At 42.8% G+C, this 25,485-nt stretch overlaps 1 protein-coding gene across 2 annotated transcripts; it reads right to left on the bottom strand.

The window, feature by feature from the left end:
- Nucleotides 1–2,033: 2,033 nt before the first annotated feature.
- LOC137123559 (adhesion G protein-coupled receptor B1-like) lies at nucleotides 2,034–25,102 on the bottom strand. 2 transcript variants are annotated; one of them, XM_067497475.1, is made up of 32 exons: nucleotides 24,592–25,102; nucleotides 20,696–21,592; nucleotides 19,692–19,841; nucleotides 19,499–19,594; nucleotides 19,119–19,280; nucleotides 18,545–18,709; nucleotides 17,378–17,542; nucleotides 17,104–17,268; nucleotides 16,887–16,988; nucleotides 16,672–16,778; nucleotides 16,334–16,528; nucleotides 16,102–16,170; nucleotides 14,878–14,986; nucleotides 14,271–14,414; nucleotides 14,110–14,179; nucleotides 13,783–13,885; nucleotides 13,339–13,382; nucleotides 11,004–11,130; nucleotides 7,650–7,753; nucleotides 7,417–7,519; nucleotides 7,140–7,290; nucleotides 6,958–7,027; nucleotides 6,784–6,850; nucleotides 6,586–6,671; nucleotides 6,214–6,385; nucleotides 5,997–6,092; nucleotides 5,844–5,883; nucleotides 5,041–5,663; nucleotides 4,909–4,944; nucleotides 4,693–4,797; nucleotides 4,417–4,467; nucleotides 2,034–4,179 (listed from the first exon to the last, which is right to left on the bottom strand). In XM_067497475.1, the coding sequence occupies exons 2-32, from the start codon at nucleotides 21,396–21,398 to the stop codon at nucleotides 3,982–3,984; spliced, it is 4,578 nt and encodes a 1,525-aa protein (XP_067353576.1). In that variant the 5' UTR covers nucleotides 21,399–21,592; nucleotides 24,592–25,102; the 3' UTR covers nucleotides 2,034–3,981. The 2 variants fall into 2 exon arrangements, with proteins under 2 accessions (XP_067353576.1, XP_067353587.1); XM_067497486.1 differs by having other exon boundaries at nucleotides 5,844–5,880.
- Nucleotides 25,103–25,485: the final 383 nt, after the last annotated feature.

Here is a 25,485-nt window from a genome sequence, read left to right as displayed (position 1 = left end):
GAACCTTAGTTCAAATGTTATCTTGTTGCTTATACTATGAAGTTTGTAATCGTGGTCAACCTGCTTTTCCAAACCTCCCCCATCATAATCTGAACTCCTAATGATGGAAAAACTCTTCCAAGTGATGTCATCTGGAGGCGTTTTTCAGCTAGAAGCAGAGAAATATTCAAATATAGGGAAGTCAGAGGAAAGTTTAAAAGTATAAATGTACATTTACACCGTAAACTAAAGCCATAGTAAAGCTGTCCTTTAAGCTTAATGATACAAGAGGTACGAACAATCCAGTATTAATTCACACTTGATAATTGCAATAATTGCATGTACTGCTGACAATCATTAAGAATACATTACTGCCTGTAGAAATACATAGCATCTTCTCTTTATGTTTTTGTACTTCTCTTTAGGAGTTTAAAGACCTTATCCCTATCATCCCTCTTGAGGGAGAGCATCTGTTGTTTCTATAGCAACAGCCCTCAATTAAGAGACAGCAGGGCCTTGCTGTTTCTGCCAGCAAGGTGCTAATTGATACTGGATTTCACATTGGGAGAGGTGGGAGGGTAGGGGGGGAGATGGGAATTAGGGCTTGTGCATATGCATAAGTGTGTGTGTTAGAGGGTGAGGGGTAGGCTGCCATCGACATCTTCAGGAGGCTATTAACATTGTTTTTCACAACGCACATACACACACAAGCACACAAACATGCTAATATTCATGCACTCACAGAGAAAGTCTACATCTGCATATACTGATTAATGTGGTTTGGATTGGATTTGAATTTTAATGGCTGATGAAGAAAGAGAATCTGTGTGCTTGTGAATATTCTCTTTTATAGATAAATGTCTTTATATAGCTCCATACAATCTATACTGTGTGTTTATGTGTGCATGTGAGTGTACAGTATGTACTATCGCAGTGCTTGCACCCTTAGGTGAAGTTGTTTACCCTGATGAAGTGTAACAGATGGAGACAGTTTGTGTCATGCAACATTCATGTTTTTTATGTGAACAAATAACAGGATTAAGACTTTTGTGCATTTAGATAAATGAGCAAAATCTAACATTTTCTCTGTCAGTGCCTCTTTGTTTTCCTCACTGATTAGAACTAGCTTTGGGTCATGACAGTAAGGATATAGAAAATTTGAGGGAAGACCACTGTGACTCATGTGGTCTATTTTCAGTCACATTTCACATGCCTCAAAACAGGGTCCAAGATTGGCGCTTTAAGCTGTCATGAGCAGATTGCACAGACATTCCATAAATAACATCTGGTGTAAAAATGAATTAGCAGAAAAATATTCAGAGGCAACAACAACAACAAAAAAAAAAAAGATGCACATGATGTGATATGGTAAGAAACATAAAACGCAGTGAAAAATGGCACCAATTGCGCAGAAGCTAGTTTGCTCTCCAGCTGACCCTACAAAATTGAGCAGAGCTTAACAAATGGATGATGTAAATCTTTTTTCTGCCTTGCAGCAGAATTACAGCACACACAATGGAGATCCGAAAACAATATAATGAAGAACCGAGAAAACAGAGTAGCAATGCTGCAGACAAAGCAGGCAAAACTACATTTAAACGGCTGAGTACGTTTTCTATTTTTGCAGACATCAAAATCATATTCTGGCCCCTGTCAAATGTGTTTGTTTTCTCATTATTAAACTTCATAGATCTTCTCTTCTCTGTAATGATTTGCATCCCTGCTAAGCATGAAAATAGAACAGAGGAGAATTACACTTTTATCATCTTGGTGGGATTGTTGATTTTTTTATACCTGCAAACCACATCTATATTTAGGGTGTGAAATGTTTGCCAGAGGCTTTAATGTGGCACCAGTTCAACTGATCTGAGCCAGTTTTGTCTCCGTATTGCAGATATTGCAGATAGTTTGTTTCTTATCTCACTTTTACTTTATGTTTTAATCTAGGTATAAATATCATTTTCAGAAAACAGACAGAGACATATTACATTAATACTAGAATATGTTCACTGGTCAATAAATGATGATCACATTCTTATTGTAATATAACATTTTTTTATTAGAAATAAGTCACATTCATTTTTGTGCTGTGAAAACTGTACACTTACAGGAGGTAAAACAGAACATAAAAAAACAAAGTAGTGACAAGAAAATACAAATGGGTATTCATTACAAGTAACTCGAGGTAAGGTATGAATCGGGCTGTGGGGAGGACAGGGGGATTTGAAGGGACAGGGGAATTAGCTGGTAGTACATACTGCTGAGTTACTGACAAGATTATCAAAACATACTGTTAGAGAAGACATGAGGTTTAATTACCCATTGCTACACAGCAGAGAGTAATGAAAAACATCCTGATGCACAGTTTAGACATATTCATAGGCTATCATTCATTCTATATGATGTTTGCTTTATAGAAGTACAATTATCTACCTGTCACACAGAGCTCCAAATATGGAGTCTTAATATAAATTCCTTGAATTACTAATACAGATTTGTTATACAATATTCTCATAAAGCATCTATTTGCTCTGTAAATATGAGGAAGATGGTATAAAAGTTTTGAAATATTGGTAGGAAAAAACTCTGCCTTAATCATAATATCAGTCTTGCTTGAGCATCAAGCACCCATCATATTGCACCATTTCACACTGATGGCTAAAAACACAAATGTGTTGAAGTCTTGAGGACCTGACGCTGTACTGGAAGTCATACCAGCGCCAGGAGCCTCTGCTTGGTCCAAGAGTCCTGCAAGGCTGAGAAACAAAAGGGCGATGATGTAAGGTCTCACAGAGTCCTCCAGTCCACATCCATGACATGGAAGAGCCTACTTCTTGTGCCAGCTGAGGGGGTGGTATCCCCCACTTTCTCGTATTTCCACCTAGCGGTTTCCAGGGTGCACTGCTCTTACAGAGTGAGAGTCTGTGTTCATCCTAGTGCTGGTGTTTTGGTATCAAAGCAAAATGCTGGAGAAACCAGGACATGTTGGGTAGCTAACCACTACCTCCATCACCACTCAGTATGTTTGTCCCAATGCAGTCCATATGGGCTCACAACACACTGCAGATGCACTGAATCATTTTTTGGAACCTAATATTGTAGGTCACAGCTCAACAAACAATAACTCTTGTTTGACAGTCATGAGGGGAATGAAAAATTAAAATTAAGGCTGGAAACTCAATAATGGCAATAACAATGATAATCAAATCACAGATAATAATCATTGTAATAATAATAACCATGGTGGCAACATCAGTGAGAAGCACTATAAGCATGATTAAGCCTGTTCTCTGCTAGAGGAGTTTTTTTTCTCAGTACAGCTCTATTGAAGCAGTTCCAAATAGGAAGCAGAACAAATAAACACACAAACTGAGAATATAAAATAAAACAACCCATGGCACAAAACCAAAATGTGTGTGCCCATCTACCAAATGCAGCGTATTGGACTCCAAGCATGAAACTTGTCCCTTATGCTCTTGCGCCTTTGTTGGAAGGTAACTTGGCTGGAAGAGAAGCAGCCAAGAGTTCCAGTTGTTTCTCCCGAGAAACAGGGAGAACACACCGTTTAAATGTTATTAAAATTTTCTCCAAAGTTGAGTTGAAGGAAAATAGAAGCACAGACATGTTGACCACATCTTCGGAACCCAGGCTGAAAGGGCCAGGAAACTCCCGGTGAAGCATTAATGGAACCACAGCCAGTCTTGGTCCATGGAAACCATTCATCGCTCTACTATCCCTTTGCCCGTTAGAACACTCTGACATGAGGTGCTCAGATTACACACAGAGAAGCTACATTAAACATCCCATCACCCACACTCCTCAATCTCTACCTATCTCCCTTCTTTCCTGATCTGAGGGTTTGAAGACTTAGATTCTGGGATCTACTTTCTTGCTTTCTCCCTTTCTTGGTTTCCTCTACTCTATCCTAACAGGATCCCATTCCCAAACCAAAAAGGTGTTTGAGGTGAAATCAGGTGGCTTCGCTAGCCCCCCTTTTCCCCCTCAGACCTCTGTCTGCAAGTCAATGATGTCCTGTCCCACTAGTGGGATAGTGGTGCTTGACTTCTCCCACTCCACAGAGTGCAGCTCCAGAGGTGAGGCAGCTAGGGGCTCCAGGTCTTTGCGTACCCATGCAGGGGGTGACTGCGGTATTCCCCGGACTCCCTCCCATGGCCTCTCCAAAGGAGCCTGCTGTTTGTCCTGTTAAATCACAAAAAGAGGAACCATATTAGCACTGGTGTAACTCATAAGCTCAGACCAAGTCCTTATTTAATGAACATTATTTGGGCTCAGTTACATCAGAAGTGATTGTTTTATGATGAAAGTCATATGGTTTGTTTGGGAAATTATTCCTCCTTGAGGCAAGGGTAATATCTGATGGTGTGTCGACTAAAGGCAGTACATTTTGAAATTGTGAGGTTGTACATAAACACTCACGCTGTGGTTTGTTTTGTCACTTCCCCCCGAAGACACACTCCATCTCACAGACTGTAAGAAGGAAGGAAGAAAATAAATCCTTATTCAAGTGACCTCAAAGTAATGGCAACCACAGTTCAATACACAAGTTGGTAAGTGCTTTATAATCTCCACAAAGAATTGTTTTACATTAAAGCTGCCTCTGTTATATTTCCCGTTTTACTCTTTATCTGGGTTGCTTTGCATTTCCTGGACATGTACATGGAATTGGAAGAGCATATCATCATGATGTTTTACCTTGCTGTCAGAAGCAGGAGACTCTCTGTCTTTCTCAGCGTGATGTAGCTTCCTGTTTAGGTCCTGGAACATGTTCTGGTGGCGTTTCTTTGTGTGCATTATTTTCTGCAGGACGAAAAAGTAATTTTACTCTCAAAATGCATGCTCTCACATATTTCATATATAATGCACCTCATTCATAATCTTTATAATTTGCAGTGTTAAAACAAAATTTACCTCAAAGTCCAACTCAGCATAACGAGATTTCTGTCTCTGCAAAGAAAATGAAGGACAAAGAAAGTCGGTTTAGTTTCAGATGTACAATAGATGCTTGAACAACTATTCTGCAAGTATTTCCCTCAGTCTTACCTCCAAGGAGCTCATGGACAGAGTGGAGATGGTCTCACTCTTGGACATCATGGAATTCATGGACTCGAAGGTGTTTTCCAGGCTGCTGTGAGTGATGTGAGACTCACTGGAGATGTTGTGGATGTTCTGGATGGGTGAATCTCTCTCAGAATATGAGACGCTGACCTGGTCAGGGGGGATGGACTTCATCCCGAAGGCAGCCTGAGGCTCGGCAAAAGGCCCACCAAGGTGCATAAGTCTGGCCTGTGGCAGCTGGTCTACACTTATGTTGTATTTTGTCATGTCATCTTTAGGCTTGGCTCTTAAGGTGGAGGTAGTGTTGGGCATGAGGACGTAGCCGCTGCCATCAGAGACACTGCCCTCTGCCTGCACCCGAGCGAGATCAGCATCCAGCTGCTTGAAAAGCTCCCCCTCGCAGACGTACACAGGTTTCCCGCAGGATGGGTCAACTCCTCCAGCCAGTCGGCTCTTCTCTCTCTTCAGGGTAAGGGTGTGGCTGGAATATTCAGGAACTGCCTGCATGTGGCTCTTGCTAGGGTTGGACGGGAGGGTGTGGAAGTTGGAGCCCATAGGAAGAGGAAGCTGAGGAGGAGGCATTTTCTCTTCAGAGGAGCTCTTCATTCCTTTTAAGAAAAAGGGTCACAGTTAAAAAAAACAAAAAACAAGCAGCATCTAAAAGATTTATAAATGCGTTCTCTTTTTATGCATGATCAGAGGTTTTAAGTGCAAGGCTCACATAATGGAAATGCAAATGGAAAAATGATTAGGAGTAAGAGGAAAAGGTTGATGTAAAAGGGGCTTACCTTGTCTGCTTGAATCTCCGTCCTTTTCGTTATCAGACTGCTGATAAAAGAAAAAAAAGTTCTATCAATGCCTAATGTATGCACATATTCATTTAAGGGGAAAATGCATGAGGCACTCAAGACATTAAAAGGGCAATAAGCCAAGAAATTCACCATATGCTGGGTGTGGCCATTGTGAAGAGAACTGCCAGAGTCTCCATTGCCGTCATCCTTGCGATCGACTACTCTGCACTTAACAGCTTCTTGAACCTAATGGATATAAGGAAGAGTATGTGTTTAAACTAAAGCTCACAAAAACTCATAAAGAAAAAAAAAACTTTCCTTTCAGTTTTAATACCTATAATTTTTTCTTATGTAAAGGTTTGGTTACCTCTCTACGCAGGATGCAATGAACCATGACAATGATGAAACCCTCAAGAGAGTCAAAGACGGCAAAGAGGATTTGGAAAAGGGCAGAGCGCCGGTCGGTGATGGCCAGGACAGCGGACATCCAGGTGAGGGCCAAGAGAGGCAGAACCACACAGGAGCTCCAGAGTGATGCACTATTGGGTGAGAAATCAGCAGATTAAGTACAACAGGCTCACACAGGCTGCAACGTGTCTCCACAGGCAAAGCTCTGTTCTCTCCTGTTGTTAGGATGTAAGACTTGATATCAAAGCACAGCATCAATATACCTGTTATAAGACTGATGAGGGTGATAAGCACAATACTCTGGTGTACAGAGAATATCAATAAGACCTACCCAGCTCTCTCCTTCAGCTTTACATCGGTGATGCCATCCTTGGATACCAGCTTGTTGAAGACTAGAATACCAATGACCATATTCACCTGGTTGCAGAGAAACAAAAAGATCATGGATGAGACAATGTAACGTGAGTATTGCATTTCCAAACAGACTAAGTAATGTGATGGACTGCAAAGTCAAAGTCAGACTACTAACCAGCACAACAGCTGCGGCAGGGCCAACAAAGGAGTAGAGGAGTCCACCCTCAAGAGAAAGCCAGCAGCTACAAACAAGGAAGAATATTAATTACTGAGCAAAGGGAAGAGTTTTTGGAAAATATATGCAGAGAAAATGGACAGTGAAAAAGTGGAAGGCTGAGACAAGACTTACTAGTTAACAGTGCCGTATCCCTTGGCTTTTGTGAAACCCACAGACACCGCTACCACCAGTGCAGGAAGGCCTGAAAGATAAAATAATGCACAGGTCAGATAGAGCAGACAAATATTTTGAAAAATCACAGAGTAAAGGCAGGTGCAGAAAAGACAGATAAAATTAAAGAAAGGGGCTCTTACCCCAGCCTAAGCACAAGAAACGCTTGCGGATGATGCGGTTGCGGAGACGACCAGTGACAGCCATGTACGACTGCCAAGCTTCTGTCAGCACCCAGCAGAAAGAGGAGAGGAAAAAGAAGTGCAGGAAAGCAGCAATAAGAGTGCACACCACCTGTGGGAGCCAAAAGGCAAGAAGATTGGAAATCTGTGTCAGTCGTGCTGCTACTCTCAAAGTTCCCAAGGTGAGTTTCAGAGAGATTTGCAAGAAAGGTTAGAATTGACCACATTAGTGCCCTACCTTGTTGCGAGCCTGAGTTTGTCCGACAAGAATGAGAGCATTTGAGCATATAATGGAGAGGCAGAAGTTGATAAGGATAACGGAGCGCTCAGAGCGGATATACCTGGAGTTTGGAAAATGGAGAGGGAAAGAATGAGTTTAGATATGAGTAGGTAGAGAAGAGAGACACCAGAGCACACAGTCCATATCGTTAGAGGCTACCACGGGCAGATTTTGCTCCTAGGGTTACTTACTTCCACACAGAGACATAGATGATGATGAGGAGCAGCAGGGTGAGAGAGGAGACCCCGCAGCCAACGATGAGAGTCACGGATGGGAGCAGTGCCTTGTCCATGATCTACAGAGAGGAGACAAGACCAAAAATGCCTCTTAGATCTGATTGCCAACACATATGCACACGTGAGCAGAGGGAAACCAGCACTGAGATCCACATGCATACACCAGTGAAACCTCCGGCTGTGCCCTATCTGGGAAAGCAGACAGCTCCCTGTAGGCAAACGGATGAATGGCACAATTAGGCCACGGCTGAGGCAAGGTGACCCCAAGGTGAACATGTCAGAAAGATGGAACTAAACAAATGGTCAGTGCAATTGAATTTGTCTATTGAGCTTTTGAGTCAGCAAATGAGGCGAGGAGGATACTGCACATATATCTCTCTAAGCTAAACAAGGAGGGGGCGCATCAAATCCCATGGGTACCTCAGGGCTGTATTCAGTCAATATCCCGAACTACTACTGTAACCTTCCAACTGACAGACTTCTTCAGCTCCTTTTTTCTCTACAATTTAGCGGTGTGTTAACATTTGCTCACTGTGTTGGTGTTTTTTGTGCCAACCAGCTGCTCCTTCTCTATCCCTGCAGGAGTGAACAGGTGGACCATTATCACACGTGCATTAATCTGCCATCGCCTGCCCTTCCGATCTCTTACAGCAGCTTAGCACTTGCCCCTGCCAGCAGCGTGCCCGCCCCATGTATCCAACAGGCTGGGGGTCAAACATCTTGTGGAGGACACAGAGAAGTGATCGTCTTTTGCCCGTTTTTCCTGCTGCTCATTCACCTGGAGGTCAGAGTGGTCACTGCTGCACACACAAATCTCACCTCCTTGAGACTTGAATCAAAGACCTTGTGGCTTGGCAAACACCTACAACCCCTCAGCAGCTAATTGTGGTGGTTTCACTGTTCTTAATCTCTGTCTATCTCACACCTACTCAAATGGCTTTAATAAGGTTTCGAGCTAATCTAACACCTCTGACAGAGCTGTCATCACCACAAAGCATGTGAAGTGGATAAAAAACTTGTTTGGACCATAGATGAAGAAGTCCTCATTTGCAAATGCTGTTATTATATGTTTAAAAAGGTGTTGAGAGGAGAACAGATGACAAAGGGCTAAGTGCCTCCAAAAGGTGAATGATAATACCCGAAAATATAATAAACCAGCACGTATCAAATTACAGAGACAGAGGGTAAAGAAATAGGCACAAATTTGGCCTTTTTTAAATTTATGATTGTTCAAGTGTATGTGGAGCATGGCCTCTACTATTTTTGCCATTGTCTATAGTGTCTCTGAATTCAAAAGCTACAACACTGAGACCTGCAGGATTTTCTCACTTCTCAATCATACACTGATATCAAACCACAGCTGGTGAAGTCTGGCCTGCGGCAGCCAAAGCCTAATTTAGCGTGGCAAATTTCTTCCAAAATCTATCCAACTACTTTAGAGATTGACCAAAGCAGATGGTAGATATTCGAGCAGTGAGCTGTCTTTTTGCTTCAGCCTTCACCAAAATTTGTGGGGGGGAGGAATAACACGAGTGATACAATTTGTTCTGTTTCCCCTCCTCCCAGTCTCCATATCTGGGTTGATGCTTGACCTAAATGTGAGGCATGTCTTCTGCCTGTCCTTGACTAAATCACATGTTCTCATTTTCACCAAGTCTGAATCACATAAAGGAAGTGAATGGAAACCCTTAATAATATGCATTTTTCAGCTTTTTTTAATGTTTACCCAAGTGGTCAAGGGCATCTGCTGCACTAACTTTGTGGACTGCTCCCGCTGGACCATCATGTTTCCAACACACATGATGCTACACGAGTCCTGAAAGCAGTCCACATCCAATGAAAGCTAACACACTGCAGTATCTGAATGTTTTTCACATCTTCACACTCCTCTCTTGTTGCCTCTCACCGGTGCTCCTCTTAATGGTTTGCACAAAGATGTTATTAAAAATGTCAACAGTACACATCAAAGGATGGAGGGAGAGAGGAGGACCCACCAATGCATGGCATTGGTCCGCCTCCCCGGCATTTTTAACCTTGCTGCTGTGGCCGAAGAGGAAGAAGGACAAGGATGAGGAGGAAGGGGATGGATGCAATCGAGAATTCAGAAATATTGGCAGACAGAATGATTAGCGCAGCTGCCTTATTTCTTTCGAGGGAGGGTGAAAATAGGGTTTAGGAGCATCCTATAGGGTAACAAATATGGAAGGCACTTTTCAGACTACCAACAGCAAGACAAATCAATAGGATCTAAATAACAGGTTAAAGGAAAGAACAAGAAGAAAGAGAATGGGTTTAGCAGCAGAAAAATACTGCAGTCCAAATTCATAAACTGTTGGGTCAATCACTACAAATTAAATAAGGTAACAAAATACACATTTAGGATGTGCATTTCCTCAAAATAAAATACATCTGGTGGTTGCTTTTGTTGCAGCAGCAATCAGATGCATATCAAAGATGGACAGACCATCTTTTCTCCTCGAGGGCTGTTTAGATTAGAGGGGAGGGGGCGGTGTGTGTGTGTGTGTGTGTGTGTGTGTGTGTGTGTGTGTGTGTGTGTGTGTGTGTGTGTGTGTGTGTGTGTGTGTGTGTGTGTGTTTTCCCCCTCAGCATCCCAGTTATCAGAAATCACACAGGCCGAGTTTGCGCTGCAGAAGCCGTTACCACGGCAACTGGAGAGAGAGCAGCTTTAGAAGCAACACAGTCTACAGGGGAAAAATCACACATTGTTTTTGCGCATGAAACACAACGAAGCCTAATCATAGACTTTGGTAAAGCATCCGGTTTCTGCACAAACTGTCTATAGTTACACTAAAGACGCATATTTGAAAATCATGCATAAGTGGAAATTAAATTCAGCCCCAACATTACACAATGGCCATAGAGTCATGTTGAGCGATTCAGTTAATATTTTGGGATTAAAGTTTCTTCACGAGCTAGTTCCAATTGTTGCGATAAAATGCATTGTCAATTATGCAGCTGATAGAAAGCAGATGAGTAATATTCAAATTCTCAAGCTCGTGCAAGTTCGACATGCCAGACTGAAAATCACACTGTTTTCATTTTTTTTTAAATCTTACATGCAATTCTTGCATATCAATGGATTGTATCCCTTAATTAAAAAAATAATAATAACCAGGCTGCAATTCTGTGATCCGCTGCACCTGCACGGAGACAAAGAGGTGCTGGCAGGCAACGCTACAGCAAACCACTCAAAAACAACAAGTAATAATGCGTTCACACTGCAGCAAGAACATTTAAGATGTATAGTTGCACAAACATGCTCACATTGCGAAGAGACAAAAGACTTACCGAGTCGAAGTTGATGCGCGCTAAAATGGCGAAGGTGGAGAGGTTGTCACACACGCATTTGGTTCTGAATGAATGAACGGGGACCGCTCTGCAGCTCCGAGCAGACCAAGAGCCAAGCAGCGAAGAGCTGCACAAGGAAGGAGAGGGAAAGGCAACGACGGGTTAGGAAAGGAGAGATGTGACAAACCTCTCGTGTTAATGTATATTAATGTTTTGACATATATATATGATTCAGAAAATGTATGTTTAGCAAATCCTACTTATGTGCCTGGCAGGATTGGATTAGAAATAAATCAGTTCACACAAATACATATTATTTTTAGCTTTTTTTGAAGTATTAGTTCTGTAACCCAGTGAGAGAAAAAAATAATATTATTTTATATAATATTTGAGGTGGAAAGTTGTTATCATTGTTGATTCTACTGCGTTGATGCTTCTACCTTTGTATGATTAATAATCATCTGTACCGTGATTAATGAGGATTGGCCTTCGTGAATGTCATCATCAACATAATCTGTATCATTTCTTGTTATGGTTAATCTTTCCTCAGTAGACATGAGATTATTGCCAATACTTAGCCAATGCATTGGGAACAAAGGACAACGTGTTCCTTTTGAAGAGTAAGGAGGGCAATGTGGAGACAAGCTAAATTGTGTGTATTTTTAAATTGCAATCAAACTACATTGCAATGCATTTGTGTAGCATGTGAAAGTGTTGTTTCCTTTATATATGTGCAATATTTGCTCCTATTAAGATCACTTATATCGTGCTAATCCTGATTAGACTAAAAATAAATAACATTACAAACAGAAAGCAAAATCAATAACAAGTGCTTTACTGAGGCAATCTTTCAAATGAGATGCACTTAAATAATTGTCCGATGACAGATCGGCTTCTGCAAATCACTGAATCGACTGTATTTTGCTCAGATTTAAGCAGCATTTACACCAGATGCTGGAGAGCACAGAGGATGATAAGGTACCGAGAAGCACCCTCAGGCTCTGACTGACTCGTCAATACAGTGGGGCATCATAGCCAGCAGGTCTGGCCTGTTGCAAAGTGTCACGGGTTGATGGTTGCAGGGACAATGATCCTGGCATTTAACTGAAATGGCATGTATGTATCTAGGCCTGGCTATACTGTTTGCCATGTGCAATGCTTAAGTTGTAATATCATGCAGATGGGTTCAATATTGTGTGGTGAAGCATGTGTGGTTTCTGTTATTTGTTTCCTATCTTTTTCTTTCACATCACAGAAAAAGAAGATTTTATCTGAATCCATCTAGTCAAAGTTCATTGGCGGAGGAGCTAATGGAGCATTTCGTGTGATCAGAATTCTCTCAAACATATGCAGCTCTGCAAGCAAGCACTGACCCCCAGGTTCTTCCATCAGCCAGAGAGAGAAAGCTTGCTGCTCTGCCATTTGTAATGTTTCCATCCTGATAATAATCACATCCACTGTCAGAAATCAATCTAATTTGCGTGGAGACACACCACCACCCCGTCTGAAGGTATATGAGTTGATTACATTTTCTCCTTTCACTCATTTTTCCTTTTGCTTATGCTTTGACTCTGTCTGTTGTATAATGCCATGGAGGGTTTTGGGTACAGGTGCATTTTCATTTTTCATCTGTCCTCCACACCTTTACAAATCTATCTAAATGCAAATGGTCCACCTGTGTATTCTTTGTGAGGGCAGAGTGGGCCCGGGGCTCTAAGCCAGACCACCAGAAGCTCCTTTCATAATAGTTCAAATGCATGTAAGCATCTTTTAAGAACTCCCAAGCGCAATAGCCATTAACCTCTGCAGTGACATATGAACATGACCGAGAAGCGAGGGGGAAGTGCTGCCATTGTCTTTATATTGGCATTCTACGTTGTGACCTATAGGTACGCAATGATTAATGATGTATGTAATGAGGTCATAAATGTCAGCTGTGTATTTTCTCTCTTTAGGATGAGGTTCATTTTAAGTGATGCAGGAGATGTTAGATCGAAGTGTCACTCAGCTAGAACCACTGTGGATCCTGGGGCTTGTCATTTGTTAAGCCTGTGTGCAAAGCTGTAACTATGTCAGGGAGCTGAAGAGAGATGGGCCAACATGCTGCGACATTGCACTGTCCTACTTGTCAAAAATGGCTGACACGGACAATGGCTAAAACATTATTTGTCTCTCTCTGATGAGTTTGGGGGGTTGCTGAATATTCATAGTCAGCAACAGAGGGATCACCAGCAAGTGCAAGATCGACTGACAAGCCCACTCAGGAGTACAAAATAGGTGTGAGTGATGGTTAGATGCTCATTTGGGAAGAAAAACAACTGTGGTCAATACTCACGTTTCACTCTCATCCCATGAGAGGCATGTCTCATTCATGGTGCCCTATAAAGAGGAGGCAGATGGAGAAGTTAGTGAGGAATTTCTGCAGACAAGGGAAATGTGTAGGTTGAGACACCATACTGCAAATGTGTGAGATGCAACACCTTGCTGCCATGCCCCTGCCTACCGCCCCCCCTCCATTATTTAAGCACCAAAGTAAACATAGTTTCTCGTCAGCTGCAAAGACCAATTACTGCAGACGAGTTCTAATTGTCGACTGACCATTTGGTTGTGCTGTGATCTTTGGCGAGTTGCACTTTACACAAGTATAAGTAAAAGTCACTGTGTCGCTGCAAATGTCACCAAAATGTCAGGCTCTGTGCGGTGTGGTGAGCAAACACCCAGAGGGGAGCTGATATTTTTCAGAGAGCTCCATTAGCATGGGTAACCATTAGGGACTTACATTGTGGAGGTGAGGGAACTCAATCTCAACAGGGGATGACAGGAGAGTTGGTGTGGGCTTGACAATCACTGTCACCACCTTGGAGTTGAGCAGGGAGGTGTTACTGTGATGACAGAGGGGAAATTTCACAGTCAGTGTAGTGCACACTACACATTATAGCAGAATGAATACAGTCAATGTTTGATTAAAGGACTCTGTGAGGTATTACATTAACAAGTGGGAGAACAAATGCAGAGGAAAATAGAAGTGTAGAAGTAGTAAGTCCACTGGCGCCATCTTGTGACTATACAATATATTTCATGCAAGGCCAAAAAAAATTGTTATTACCTCTGGAAAGACAGAATAGAAGCAAGGTTTCTGTAGAGCACGATGCCAGTGACGTAAGCATCATTACCATCTGAGAAACACAAAATGCCTGCTTAGACTCAAATTCATAACACTAAACGTCAGTTTGTCCCCTAAAAAAACGTATGCTTCTTCAATCTTACCAGACTGATCAAGGGACAGAGCATCACGGGCCACTGAAATCTTCTCCTCAGATGTCCTGACCCAGTCCAACATGCCCCTCCAGCCCTTCAGAGGGAAAGTGAAGTTGGAGCTTGTAGTTGTCGGGCGCTTGTGGATGCTCAACACTGAGAAAGACCGATTTTGATAGACAGATGCTTTGTTAGTGAACAGCACTTTGATGTCAAGTCCTCCTACACAATGTTGGTTGAAGAATGGCTTCAATGAAGTGAGCCAAATGGTGCCAAGGACATTTTGGTTTCATGCGTCATGTGTGTCTGACCAGAGCCGTCATTCCCCACTAAATCCTGTGAGAATGTCACTTTCAAAGAGCCAAAACAGCCACTATAGTCTGAGCAAGTGATTCAGAACTTTACCGTTCTGCTCACAAACGTTTGTGTAAAAGCCACATTCAAAATGTGTTGTGTGAAAGAAACGATGATTAAATGCACAACATGTTGGCACAAATAATATGATATAGCTGATGGCGTTCTGTTAACTAGGTGAGATTAAGAGACTGGCTACAGAAAGGACAAATCATCCTGTCTTCACATGAGCAGAGAGCAGCTGGAAGAGGAAATTAGGGCTCACCTAAATTCTCGGTGACTTCATAAATGTCCTGGAAGCCGCTCATTTGCATACCGATCATGTTCACAAAGTCCTCAACCAGGCGGAGGAACTCTTTAATGCTAGCCCCCATCTGGATAAAAGAAAAGAAGAAGGAAAGAGAGATTGGGGAACAGTCAAAAAGAGGGCATATAGTTTGATTTTGTACAATTTACACAGTTGGTTGAATTGTGCACTTAGGCATGGCTTAACTTTATTGATTGCCTGCCCATATTTCTTATTCTTGCGTCAGTCCAGCTTGTATTACTCTTTCGGAGTGCTCAGCAGTGGATGGCAAAATAAGAAAAAACCCACACTTCTTGCTGCTATGCAACCTCAGAACTTCCTTAAGGCCATAAATGGGCAGGCTGTTCATTCAGACTCAATTTTTTTTTTTTTTGGTCCTCTCCCTCTCGCACAGCGGAGGGGAGGGCTGGCTGACTTGCGTGTCTCTGACGCAGAACTGCAGCGATGTAGGCGCAAGGTGTGTGCTTGTCTGCGATGTGCTTGTCTGTGTCCCCTTACAACTGCCATTGGTATGTAGGATGGCATAGAGACTCACAGATTCCAAAGTGGGTGTAGTGATTCTCCCTGATTCAATCTCACTCTTTCGTTCTTTCACTGTCACCTTGTGTTTTCTTGGTTTTGTTGCAGTGGCCTTGGTAGATCACTGCACAGCCTTCAATTTTTGCACAAACACAGCATGTGCTTCGGATTGTAAAAAAATTTCTACAGGAGTTTTCACTTTCTCAAAGAACTTGGTTTCTTCACTCACATTGGCAAGAACACTGTCAAGATGCCATGAATGTGGTGAGCAAATGTGTCAACAAGGCCATCAAAAAAGTTGTGTTTAGTTTTAAGAACATCTCTGGAATTTATTTCTAAATATTTAGACAATACTAGACAATTAGTCAAGCAATGCACCTTAATTTACTCAATTTTTTATTTAGTTTCTGTTGTAATTGCAAGCTCTCATTGCCTACTAATGTAATGTTAGGAAGATTAGTTAGTTAATTAGTACAAATGCGCCACTCACTGCGTCTCTATCTGCCCCTTTTTCCCCCACATGTTTCCCTTTTCTTACACATCCCAACAACTCTCTCCCGAATTAGTTCTGCACACACTCATCTCGCCACAACAACGCTATAGCTGCAGACTGCTCATATGCATTGTGACTCTCTGTCATACAAACACCCTCTTGTCACGTACCAGCTGTGCTTCTTCCCATTTGTCACGATGTTCCTCCTTTAGTAAGTTGCTGATGGTCTGGACGAAGTTCTGCATGATTAAATTGAAGCAAAGGTGTAAGAAGATACCAAATCCAGCTTAATTAGAAACTATATTTGTTCAGAAAGAGAGAGTGCTACACGACATTTGAAAAAAAAAAGTACATTACACATTGTCAAAAATAAACCAACTAACTAGCTAGACTTTATCTCACCTCAACATCAGCATTGCTCAGTCTCAACCTGGTTGCCTTGTAGAGTTCAGTGGTGTTCTTTAGGATTTCCATGACAGCCAGGAGGTCACCACTGTACTTGGCCCCCTCATCAGAGGAGAATCTGAGCCGTGAAATCACCTCAGCAATCCCATCCACACTCTGACCCATCTGCGCTTTGGAGATGTAGTCCTTTGACTAGAGAAGAGTTGAGAGGTTAATCTGAATCTATCTTTTTAATCTTTTTGCTCATTTCACTACACTGCAGGGCAATTAACCATAAGAGATCAGAGCAAATGAGGCATTTGTCAGTTTAAATAGGGTGTGTTTTCAGGGCTTACCAGCATCTGAATATTCTCATAGTTCTTAGAGACACACTTGATGTGAGTTGGGTTCTCCCAGGAAGCAAGGCCTACAGCGTCTAGACTGCACCGGCGCAGAATAAGACCTAGTAATGAAAGAAAGTACTTGTAGTTGGCATGATGGGAATTACAAGCAGTAAAATGCATTAAAGCAAACGAGACGAAACACATCACTGTTTTCGCTGCCACTGTACCTGAGGCATCAGCAGGGCAGGAAATGGCAGCCATGTCTCCAGCGGGGGTTTTCTTCCACACAGCATCTCCTGTGTTCTGCTCTGAGCAGATCTCATGGGGCTCTAAAGGTTACATGGATAAAGGACAATGTGTTGAAAAATCAATTGACCTGTTGGTTTGTATTTTAGCGAGGCTGCTTTTGTCCATTTTCCTTTGCTATTCATTGGAGTAACTAACCAGGGCATCTTTTCTCGTTGCAACGTCTCTGCTCTCCCTTTTCACCGGGGCAAGGTTCTCCACCAAAGAAAGGCCCTTCACACACTCTCTGCCTCTGTTGAATACCTCCACCGCAAGTCTTGCTGCAGCTGCCCCAAGTGCTCCATGGATGCCAGCGTCCATCAACTAAAAACAGATAATATTTCCCACCATGAACTTTGGACTGTGACATGTATACTTTATTTATTTAAATGGGGAACCTAATATCTAGGCATGAAGTTATTATTTTTTTTACCAGGACACTCTTTCTGAAAGCAATTGGATGACTCCTTCCAGCTGCCGTGGCACTCAGATCCACCGTAGGATGGTCCATTGCAATCCCGTGTTCTCTGCATGGTACCGTTAGAGCAAGAAGTAGAGCAGGGGCTCCAGGCAGACCAATCATTCCAGTATCCATCCACTAGAGGGAGGCAGAGGAACATATACACAAGAGCTCAGAGAGTGCAAGGACAAGATAGACCCTTGGGCCACAGGCTTTGCAGCACACTCCCTGATGCTATTAACATTTCATATGACCTACTTTAGCTTAGTTGAAGTGAAAAAAAAGTTGGAGCCTGATACTTTTAACATGGCTGTATATCAACCTCAAACATCCACTGTCTTTAAACTTGACTTATTCTTGACCAATTGAAAAGTCTTGTTTCTGCTGAACGAAGCAGTAATTATAAAGGGTACACACACATAAATGAGCAAGAACATTAACCGAGCACAGGAAAACCCTTTTCATAGTCCAGATTTTAATTTAGCCATATAACAGCTTTGAAAGATTAAAACACTTTGTAAATGGAAAATCACAATTACTATTAAATGCTCCCTTCCAAAATGGTAAAATAGACAAATATAGCACAAATAAAGTCCTAAAAAGTTAGATTGATGAAATTTAAAATGTCATCAGGGTAAATGGTCTATTAAGGATGACTCATTTCCCTGAGATTTTCAATTTCAAATTAAATGTGTAATCATCTCTCAGTAATGATTTCGTCTAACAGCCTGTCAAGCTGAGGCACATAGAGACATCCGTTGATGGGGACATGCAATTGCAACAGTTCTTAAGTAAAGGCACATATGTGGTAAAGGTGCTGTGGGAAAAGCAAAAAACTAACTGTGCAAACTTCAGCTGTAACTTTAAAATGAGTTAAATTCCTCATCACACAAGTAGGTGTCAGAGTAAGAAATAACTAAACTTGTAATGTACTGAGTGACCGTGAGAACGATGAGTCACCAGCAGTTATTATACAGTCACTGACTAATGCCCAAAGTGGATTTCATTCTGTTGGTGCGTCAGATGTAATGTCAACCTGCCACTGCAATTGCTGTTTATGATGGTGATGTTTTTTAAATTATAGTGTTTATGCATCAATAAGTCAGCAGGGAAAACAATGACTCAAACTTTTTGACTCACCAGGGCAGACAGCAATGTTACAGAACTTGGTTTGTCTTGTAGGGCCGCGGCAAGGCTCTCCTCCATTCTGGGGCAGCTTGCATGTGCGGGTACGATCGCGATAACCACGGCCGCATGTGGATGAGCACAGACTCCAGGGTGTCCATTCATCCCAAGCACCATTCACTGCACATGTTGACACACAGGGATACATTTTAGAAAGGAAGTTATTGTTTGTAAAAAGAAAAAACAAATTGTCCAGCTGATAGTGTAACTTTCACATGCTAGGCACTGCAGGGACATTTTGTAAACTGTCCACTAGGGGGGGAAATTCAGTCCCTTGGACCTTAGATTGAATTGCACCCTCTTTTCCTCAATCCAAATCTCAGTGTGTGAAAGCTCACAAATGCTTTCCTGCTTCCTTTGTGACTGGTGTTGTACAAAGAGAAATCATTACAGGATAATGGCTTTTATTTCTACTGTGTATCTCACAAAAGGCCAAGTGTCCACAGCCTTTTCTAGATCATACTGTCTTTTTGTCTGTTTTCTCTCTCACTCACATTCACATTAGGGAGGACGGGAATGAGGCACTCACCAGGGCAGACAACTGTATTGTTGCATGGTCGGTTCTCACGCAGGGATCCGGTGCATTGGGTGGTGATGGAAGAAGTAGCGCAAGTGCGAGTGCGGCTCTGCAGGCCCTCCCCACAGGTGACTGAACATGTACTCCAAGAGGACCACTCATCTGTCTTTGTATCTACAATGGACAGTATGAATTTGTACATAAGGTCTTTAAAACTTAGAACAAATAATAATTCTCTAGCCCACCTTTAGTTTCTATGGTTGAATTAAGATATTTTCACTTTTTTTGCAGCATGGCATGTTATATTAAATTGATATCTACAAAAGTTAAATTAAAAGCAACCCTAAACTACGGTGTGCCAAATGTCCATTAGGACAACAATGTTATCTCACCTGTTTGGGTTGCAACAACTCCATGGTTAGAATCATCATTGTCTCTCTTCAAACCAACGATAGCTCGCAGACCCTGGCTCCTGTTGCGCTCTTTGCCTGAGAGAATTAGAAAATTGCATGATTATTTAATTCAATCTGAGCCACCTGCAGCTAAGCGTGGCCGACTAAATGACTGAACACCAGGTGGGCTTACCAATGCAGGACTGAGGGTTGCAGGCCCGGCCTTCTTCGACTGTCCCATTGCACACATTACCCTCAGGCTGGCAGGTTCTGCTGCGCACCTGGACTCCACCACCACATTCCTGGCTGCATACGGACCAGCGGCCCCAGCCAGCCCAGCCCTCTGCAGGAAGACATGAGCAACAGTGTTCCATGAAAATATAGTAATGTAATAAAACTAATTTGTGTAAAACTAGATTGACTTTCATTGTACAAGCAGTGTAGGAAAGCATGACTCAGCAAACACTTCAGCTCCTAAGGTTATATGTAAGAACAGGAAATGAGTAATATTTGTTTTATATTCAGAGAATAAACAAAGACGGTTCTTTGTGGACACAACTGATCGCTCAAGCTTCTGTTATATTTGAAATGGTGATTTGCTTTTACCCACTTGGTGTGAACTGTGGCAGAGCAGTGTGTAAGGCTGACAGGCTGACGTGTTGCTATGACGACCACAAGTGCTATGCTTCTAGTTCCGCTGCCAGCTGACTGAGATCTTTGTGCCTCTTTCCACCCTGCCTCCACCCCTAGCCTGATGCACAAACATGGCCTCTATCTCTCCTGAGGCCCTGACTTCTTACCGAGCTTACCAAACCAAACATGTTATGTGTGAGGTTCAGGCGGTCTCACCACTTAAGCCTGGAGATGCACTAGCAAATTTCTCTAACACCCTTGATTTACTTCTCATTACTTTGGGACAGCAGAGTGCACATCCTACGCCTGTGCCCCTGTTCTACAGACATGGATCATTACCCTCAGCAGCTCCTAGGACACAAACACTGAGCGAAAGCAGGTCTGGAAACAACCCTACCCCCACTCCCCATCAACAGTCTAGCCCAGTGAATGTGATTACGAAACAAGATGGGGGAACACATTGTTTTTGTTTGATTCTTTTGAACAAGATGTTTGGATAAACCGCTTGATATTTTTGTATTTCTTTCACTTTCGTAAATCACATCAAACGTGTTACAAACTTACTGATGATCTCGGCATCGCGTTCATTGTCTTTGTTAACAGAGATGCATTTCTCAACGTAGACACCTCCTCTGTAGCAGCTTCCTGGCTTTCTCTTTGGGACCTCCCAACACTGGCAGGGGGTGTTCATTATGCCACAGGGATAATCATGGGTGCTACTGGACAGGCACTTCTCCAGCCACTGGCACAGCATCTGGCAGGCAGGCATACTTGGGTTCCTCTTCCCCACAACCAGAAACTCAGCCTTAAACTCACTGACGTCATTCTCTCCCTCCACAACCTCCAGGCCATTCTGTGATGCCACTTTGCGGATCTGCAGGAACTGTTTGCTTGACTCCAGGTAGGTGACGGTGGTTGAAGCATCGCACAACCTGACCACTTCGTCAAAGCTCTCCATACCCAGGTAGGTGCGGGAGGTCTCGATGAAGGAGTCGAACTGGAAAGACCTGATCTGACGGGGCATGCAGGATTCAGTGGGCTTGGTGATTTTCATGTAGACTGTGTAGCGGCGAGGATCTGGGTTCTGCAGGGTCCAGGAGCATGGTGCAGAGGGCAGCGTGGTTGTAGAGGAGAAGACACCAAAGAAGCGACTCTGTTCCAGGGTTGCACAGGTGGCAGAGGCCGGTCCAGAGGGAGTGCAGGAGGTCAAACCGAAGAATAGCAGGACGAGGGCCACGCAGGGGCCGGTAAGTGTTGACCACGCCATTGGGTCAGCTTAGGTAGATGATGGCGTTGAACTTGTTTCTGTGATTTCTAGTTTGACTAGGTGGTTCCTTTGACTTCTTTGTTGCAAGTTACTGCACTTGTTTCAGATCTTGTGACTTTTCTTCACAACCCCTCTCAATAATTGTTGGAATTTAGTGTATCAGACAGTTTGTCATGTCTGTATCAGCGAGGGATCTGCATAGAAACAGGGAATGAAAAAACAGAAGCAAATCTGTCAAATGTGCACCATCATCTAAATAATCAGAGCCTTGGCAACAACAAAAACAAATTTCAGTTTGCAGGGTAACAGCTTTCTTCATATGATATGTATGTTTTTTACAGTATTCATGCACTTTATTTGGACCCATTGCTGAACTGATATTTAATGGATTATCAGGGATTAGCCTTTGATCAGTATCATTGTTATATCAGTGTTTCAGGGCAGCTCCAATGATCTAAAATGCCCAGTTCTTTGGGACATAATTGCTCCGGCTCTGCAATTACAGTCCTTCACAGCAGGCTGGTATCTCCGAGCTCTTGCTCTTTCCTCCCACACACCAAACTGAACTGCGAATCATGTGCGTCAGTCTGACGTTCATAGATGCATTGCCACTGGCAACCACAGACGCTTATTAGTTCCGTTATTTGTACAATATACTCCTCCTATTCAGCAGTAAACAAGCGAAATGGTTAGTCTGTGACCATGGTAAAATATGATAGCATACTCTGCTGTGGCATGTCAAAAACTACTAAGGAAGTATTTCCTGCATTACATACCAGAACATACCTCAAATGAAATATGCACCTAGAATAACAACACACAATCAGTTTTGCATATTAATGCAATGGTAAGTCAGATGTAAGTCACCTACTCTAATCATGAATCTTATGCTACTCTGCAGAGGAGCAACATGCATTGCACACTATTCTTGATTTTTCTTTTACGTTATCTTTGCACATGTTACTCATCTTTTAAACATGCTTTGTGTAGACTCTGGCTGGAGAAGGAATGCATAGTCAATGTCAATCCCTTTTCACACAAATGAAGGACTATTCTAATGACTTGTTCATGTTTTCCCGCTTATTCCTTCTTTTGTCACTGATTATCCTCAGTAGGACATAACAAGGACAGCATTCTGCTTGCTCAAATGCATAAGGTATAATCAGGAATTGGATGGTGTCAGGAAGGAAGCTTAAGGTGTTACTTAAAGCTTACCAGTAAATGCCTGTGTTTGCAACATCTGACCCAAGGGTTAATCATAAAGAAGGGGACGGTGCAGATGCACTACAGCTTAACTGATGCCTATAGCGACATTCACTTTGAGAAACACCTGCACTTTTCAGGCAGATAGCTCATAATTACGTTCCTCACATCTCCTTTCACATCTCACCCTCGCTTTCTGCCTCACTCTGACCCTCCCTCTCCTCTCTGTGAGCGACACAGCAAAGACCTCTCCCTTGTGTAAGTGGGTGTCTCTCTCTTGCCTCCCAACAACCGGAAGCTCCATGAATTGACATCTGATGAGGCACAGTAAAAAGAAATAGGTCCAGCTGTTGTAGAACTCTGTTTTGCTCTCGTTCTACATGGTCCCTCACTTTATTCCCCCTGACCCTTCCATCTCTTTCTCTTGCTTTTCATGTGCTGTCGTCAACAGTAATTTTGCAAAGCAGGCAGCTGAAAGAGCATGGAGTTTGTTGTTATGGAGACGGTTTATTTTTGCAAACGTGAGAAAAACAGTAAAGAACTGGAAAATCGCCACTGACAACAGGCTCTCTATTTTTGTTGCCTTGCACCGTTTTGAGCCTGTCTCACCAGGGATATTGAAAGCCTCGCATAACTCATGTTGGGTGCAGAGCAAAAAGAAACAAGTCTACATTGTAGAGCAATACGACATGTGCAGGCATTTGATAAGATGTTTTCACATGGCTGCAGAAGTAATTTGCATGACAAGAGCAGGAAGGTGTGAAAAGGCACATTAGCATGAAGTTAAAATAAATTAGAAACTGATTGTGATTCATCCAACTGAACTAAACTGTAAAGTTTGAACTCTGAGTATTGCTCAAGATGACACACCTTTTTTATTGAATGATACACGTTTGCCTTATGTGCGGGTAAGCCTGTGCAAGTGAAGCTGAAAACGGCTGACAGATTACAGTTTCCTGACCTCATTCTTTTCTTTGTGAGTTTTTCTCATTGGATGAAGCAAACATAAGAAAGCAGTTTTGCAGCCATTATGATAACAAGTCATCCTTCATCGATTTTTCTTTTGCTGTACCTGCAGCTAAGTACTTGCACACACATGCAGCAAAGTAGAACATGGATTTTGTTGCAAATCCATGTGACAGCAAAAACAATAAAGAGTAAAACTAAAGAAATCACTGCTGATTGCTGACATCAGCTCACTGCACCTCGGGACAAACGGTTAAGGAATATACCTGTTGTTTGTAGCAGTTTATAGCAGGTACTTAAATGCAATCTTGCAGAAGAGCAGTGTTAGTATTTTTCTAGTTCTGTAAATGAATCGCTTGTAGCTATCTCTGAAGTGAATCTGGTGACACAAGCTGAGGAAGTACATTACAGTCAGTTAACTAACTGTAGTACTCGTTCATTTATTCAAACAACTACTTAAAAATGCTTGTAGTTGTACAAACATTATTGCAAAAGCATCCGCATTATTTGCCTCATGAAAATTATGTAGCTCATACAGTAAAATCTTTCATAACCACGGCTGAAATGATCATGCACCCTAAGTGATACAAGCACGCCACAAAGTTATATCGAGCAACCTGTTGCCAGAGTCGAACTTTCGGCTGCCGATCGTTCACTTCGTCTCACCCAGTCCACTATAAGCTGCAGTACAGTGCTCGAACTTGGAGCGAAGTGGACATAAAGTGAACGTTTAACGTTTCCGTTGTAGGTGAAATGTCCACCAAAGACAGTTCTGACTGGATGCACGCTGCTGGAGAGAGGCTCAGAGTTCAGCACCGCGGACAGCGACCAATGAGTTTAAACGCACAGTTGTGCAGGAACAGACTCAGAAGCTGCAGAGGTATTTATCCATCTTTCATCCACACTTTGCAACTTTCAGATCTCTGTCCATCCACACGTTATGAAACACAGTCTCCCAACGGAACAGAAAGCACACATTTCAAAGAAAAAGCACATAAACACAAGACGTGTCACCTCTCCTTACCTTGAAAAACGTGTGTTTTAAGTCTCGTCAGTGGCTCTCTATCCGGTCGCCCAGGTGTGTCGGAGATGGGCTCGGGTAGCAGCTGCTGAGGGTATCTCAAACTCTGACTCGACTCGAAGTCTTCAGATCTGCCTTCTGGCCAAAACTTTCGCAGTGTTTGAAGCCGCTGAAAGGATGCGCCAGGTCCAAGCCCGACCCAAAGCGGGTCGATCCCAAGTTTCAGTGCAGTCCACTTTCACAAGCAAAGAATAAACAAAGTGACTCTAACCAAACTCCAAAGAGTTTACTACCAACTGTGTTTAGCTGCTATATCCAGAGAAACTGGTGTATAGCGAAGTGACAAATTGGTTGAATCGGAGCTCCAGCAGACAGTCCGCAGAACCAATCTCTGTGGTCTCGCTTGTCTTTTCTCTCTAAGCTCCAAGATAAATGTTGGTACTTCTACTCCCGGCTTCGGAGTCTTCTTGCTTGTGGTTTGCACTGCAAGTGGGTCCAATCTCAGTGTAGCTTGTGGCCTGCTCTTGGAGGTATATATCCAACCCCGCCCCCCCTGCCTCAAGCTGGAGTCAGTGCGTGGATGGCGCACTGAAGTGAATGAGACAGCACCAAGACGGGGGGAGTGTGCGGGGGAGAAGTGTTTGTGTGTGCGCGAGTGTGCGTGTGCAAGTGTGAGAGTGACTGTGTCGGCGCACGGAGGAGGGAGGGAGTTTCAATCTGTAGGGAAGGGAGGGGTTTGTTCAGTGAGACAGAGACAAACCATTATGAACACCAAACTACGCAGATATCAACGCAGAGCCAAAGGTACCGGAAAGAGGATCAGCGGAGTCAGTGTGCATGGATGAGAGGGACGAAACAAAGGGACTGTCTTCACCTGAAAGCGAACACAACGTGTGG

Source organism: Channa argus, chromosome 1 (assembly GCF_033026475.1).
Source record: "Channa argus isolate prfri chromosome 1, Channa argus male v1.0, whole genome shotgun sequence".
Classification (NCBI taxonomy): Eukaryota; Metazoa; Chordata; class Actinopteri; order Anabantiformes; family Channidae; genus Channa; species Channa argus.
This window is presented reverse-complemented; position numbering and strand designations above follow the sequence as displayed.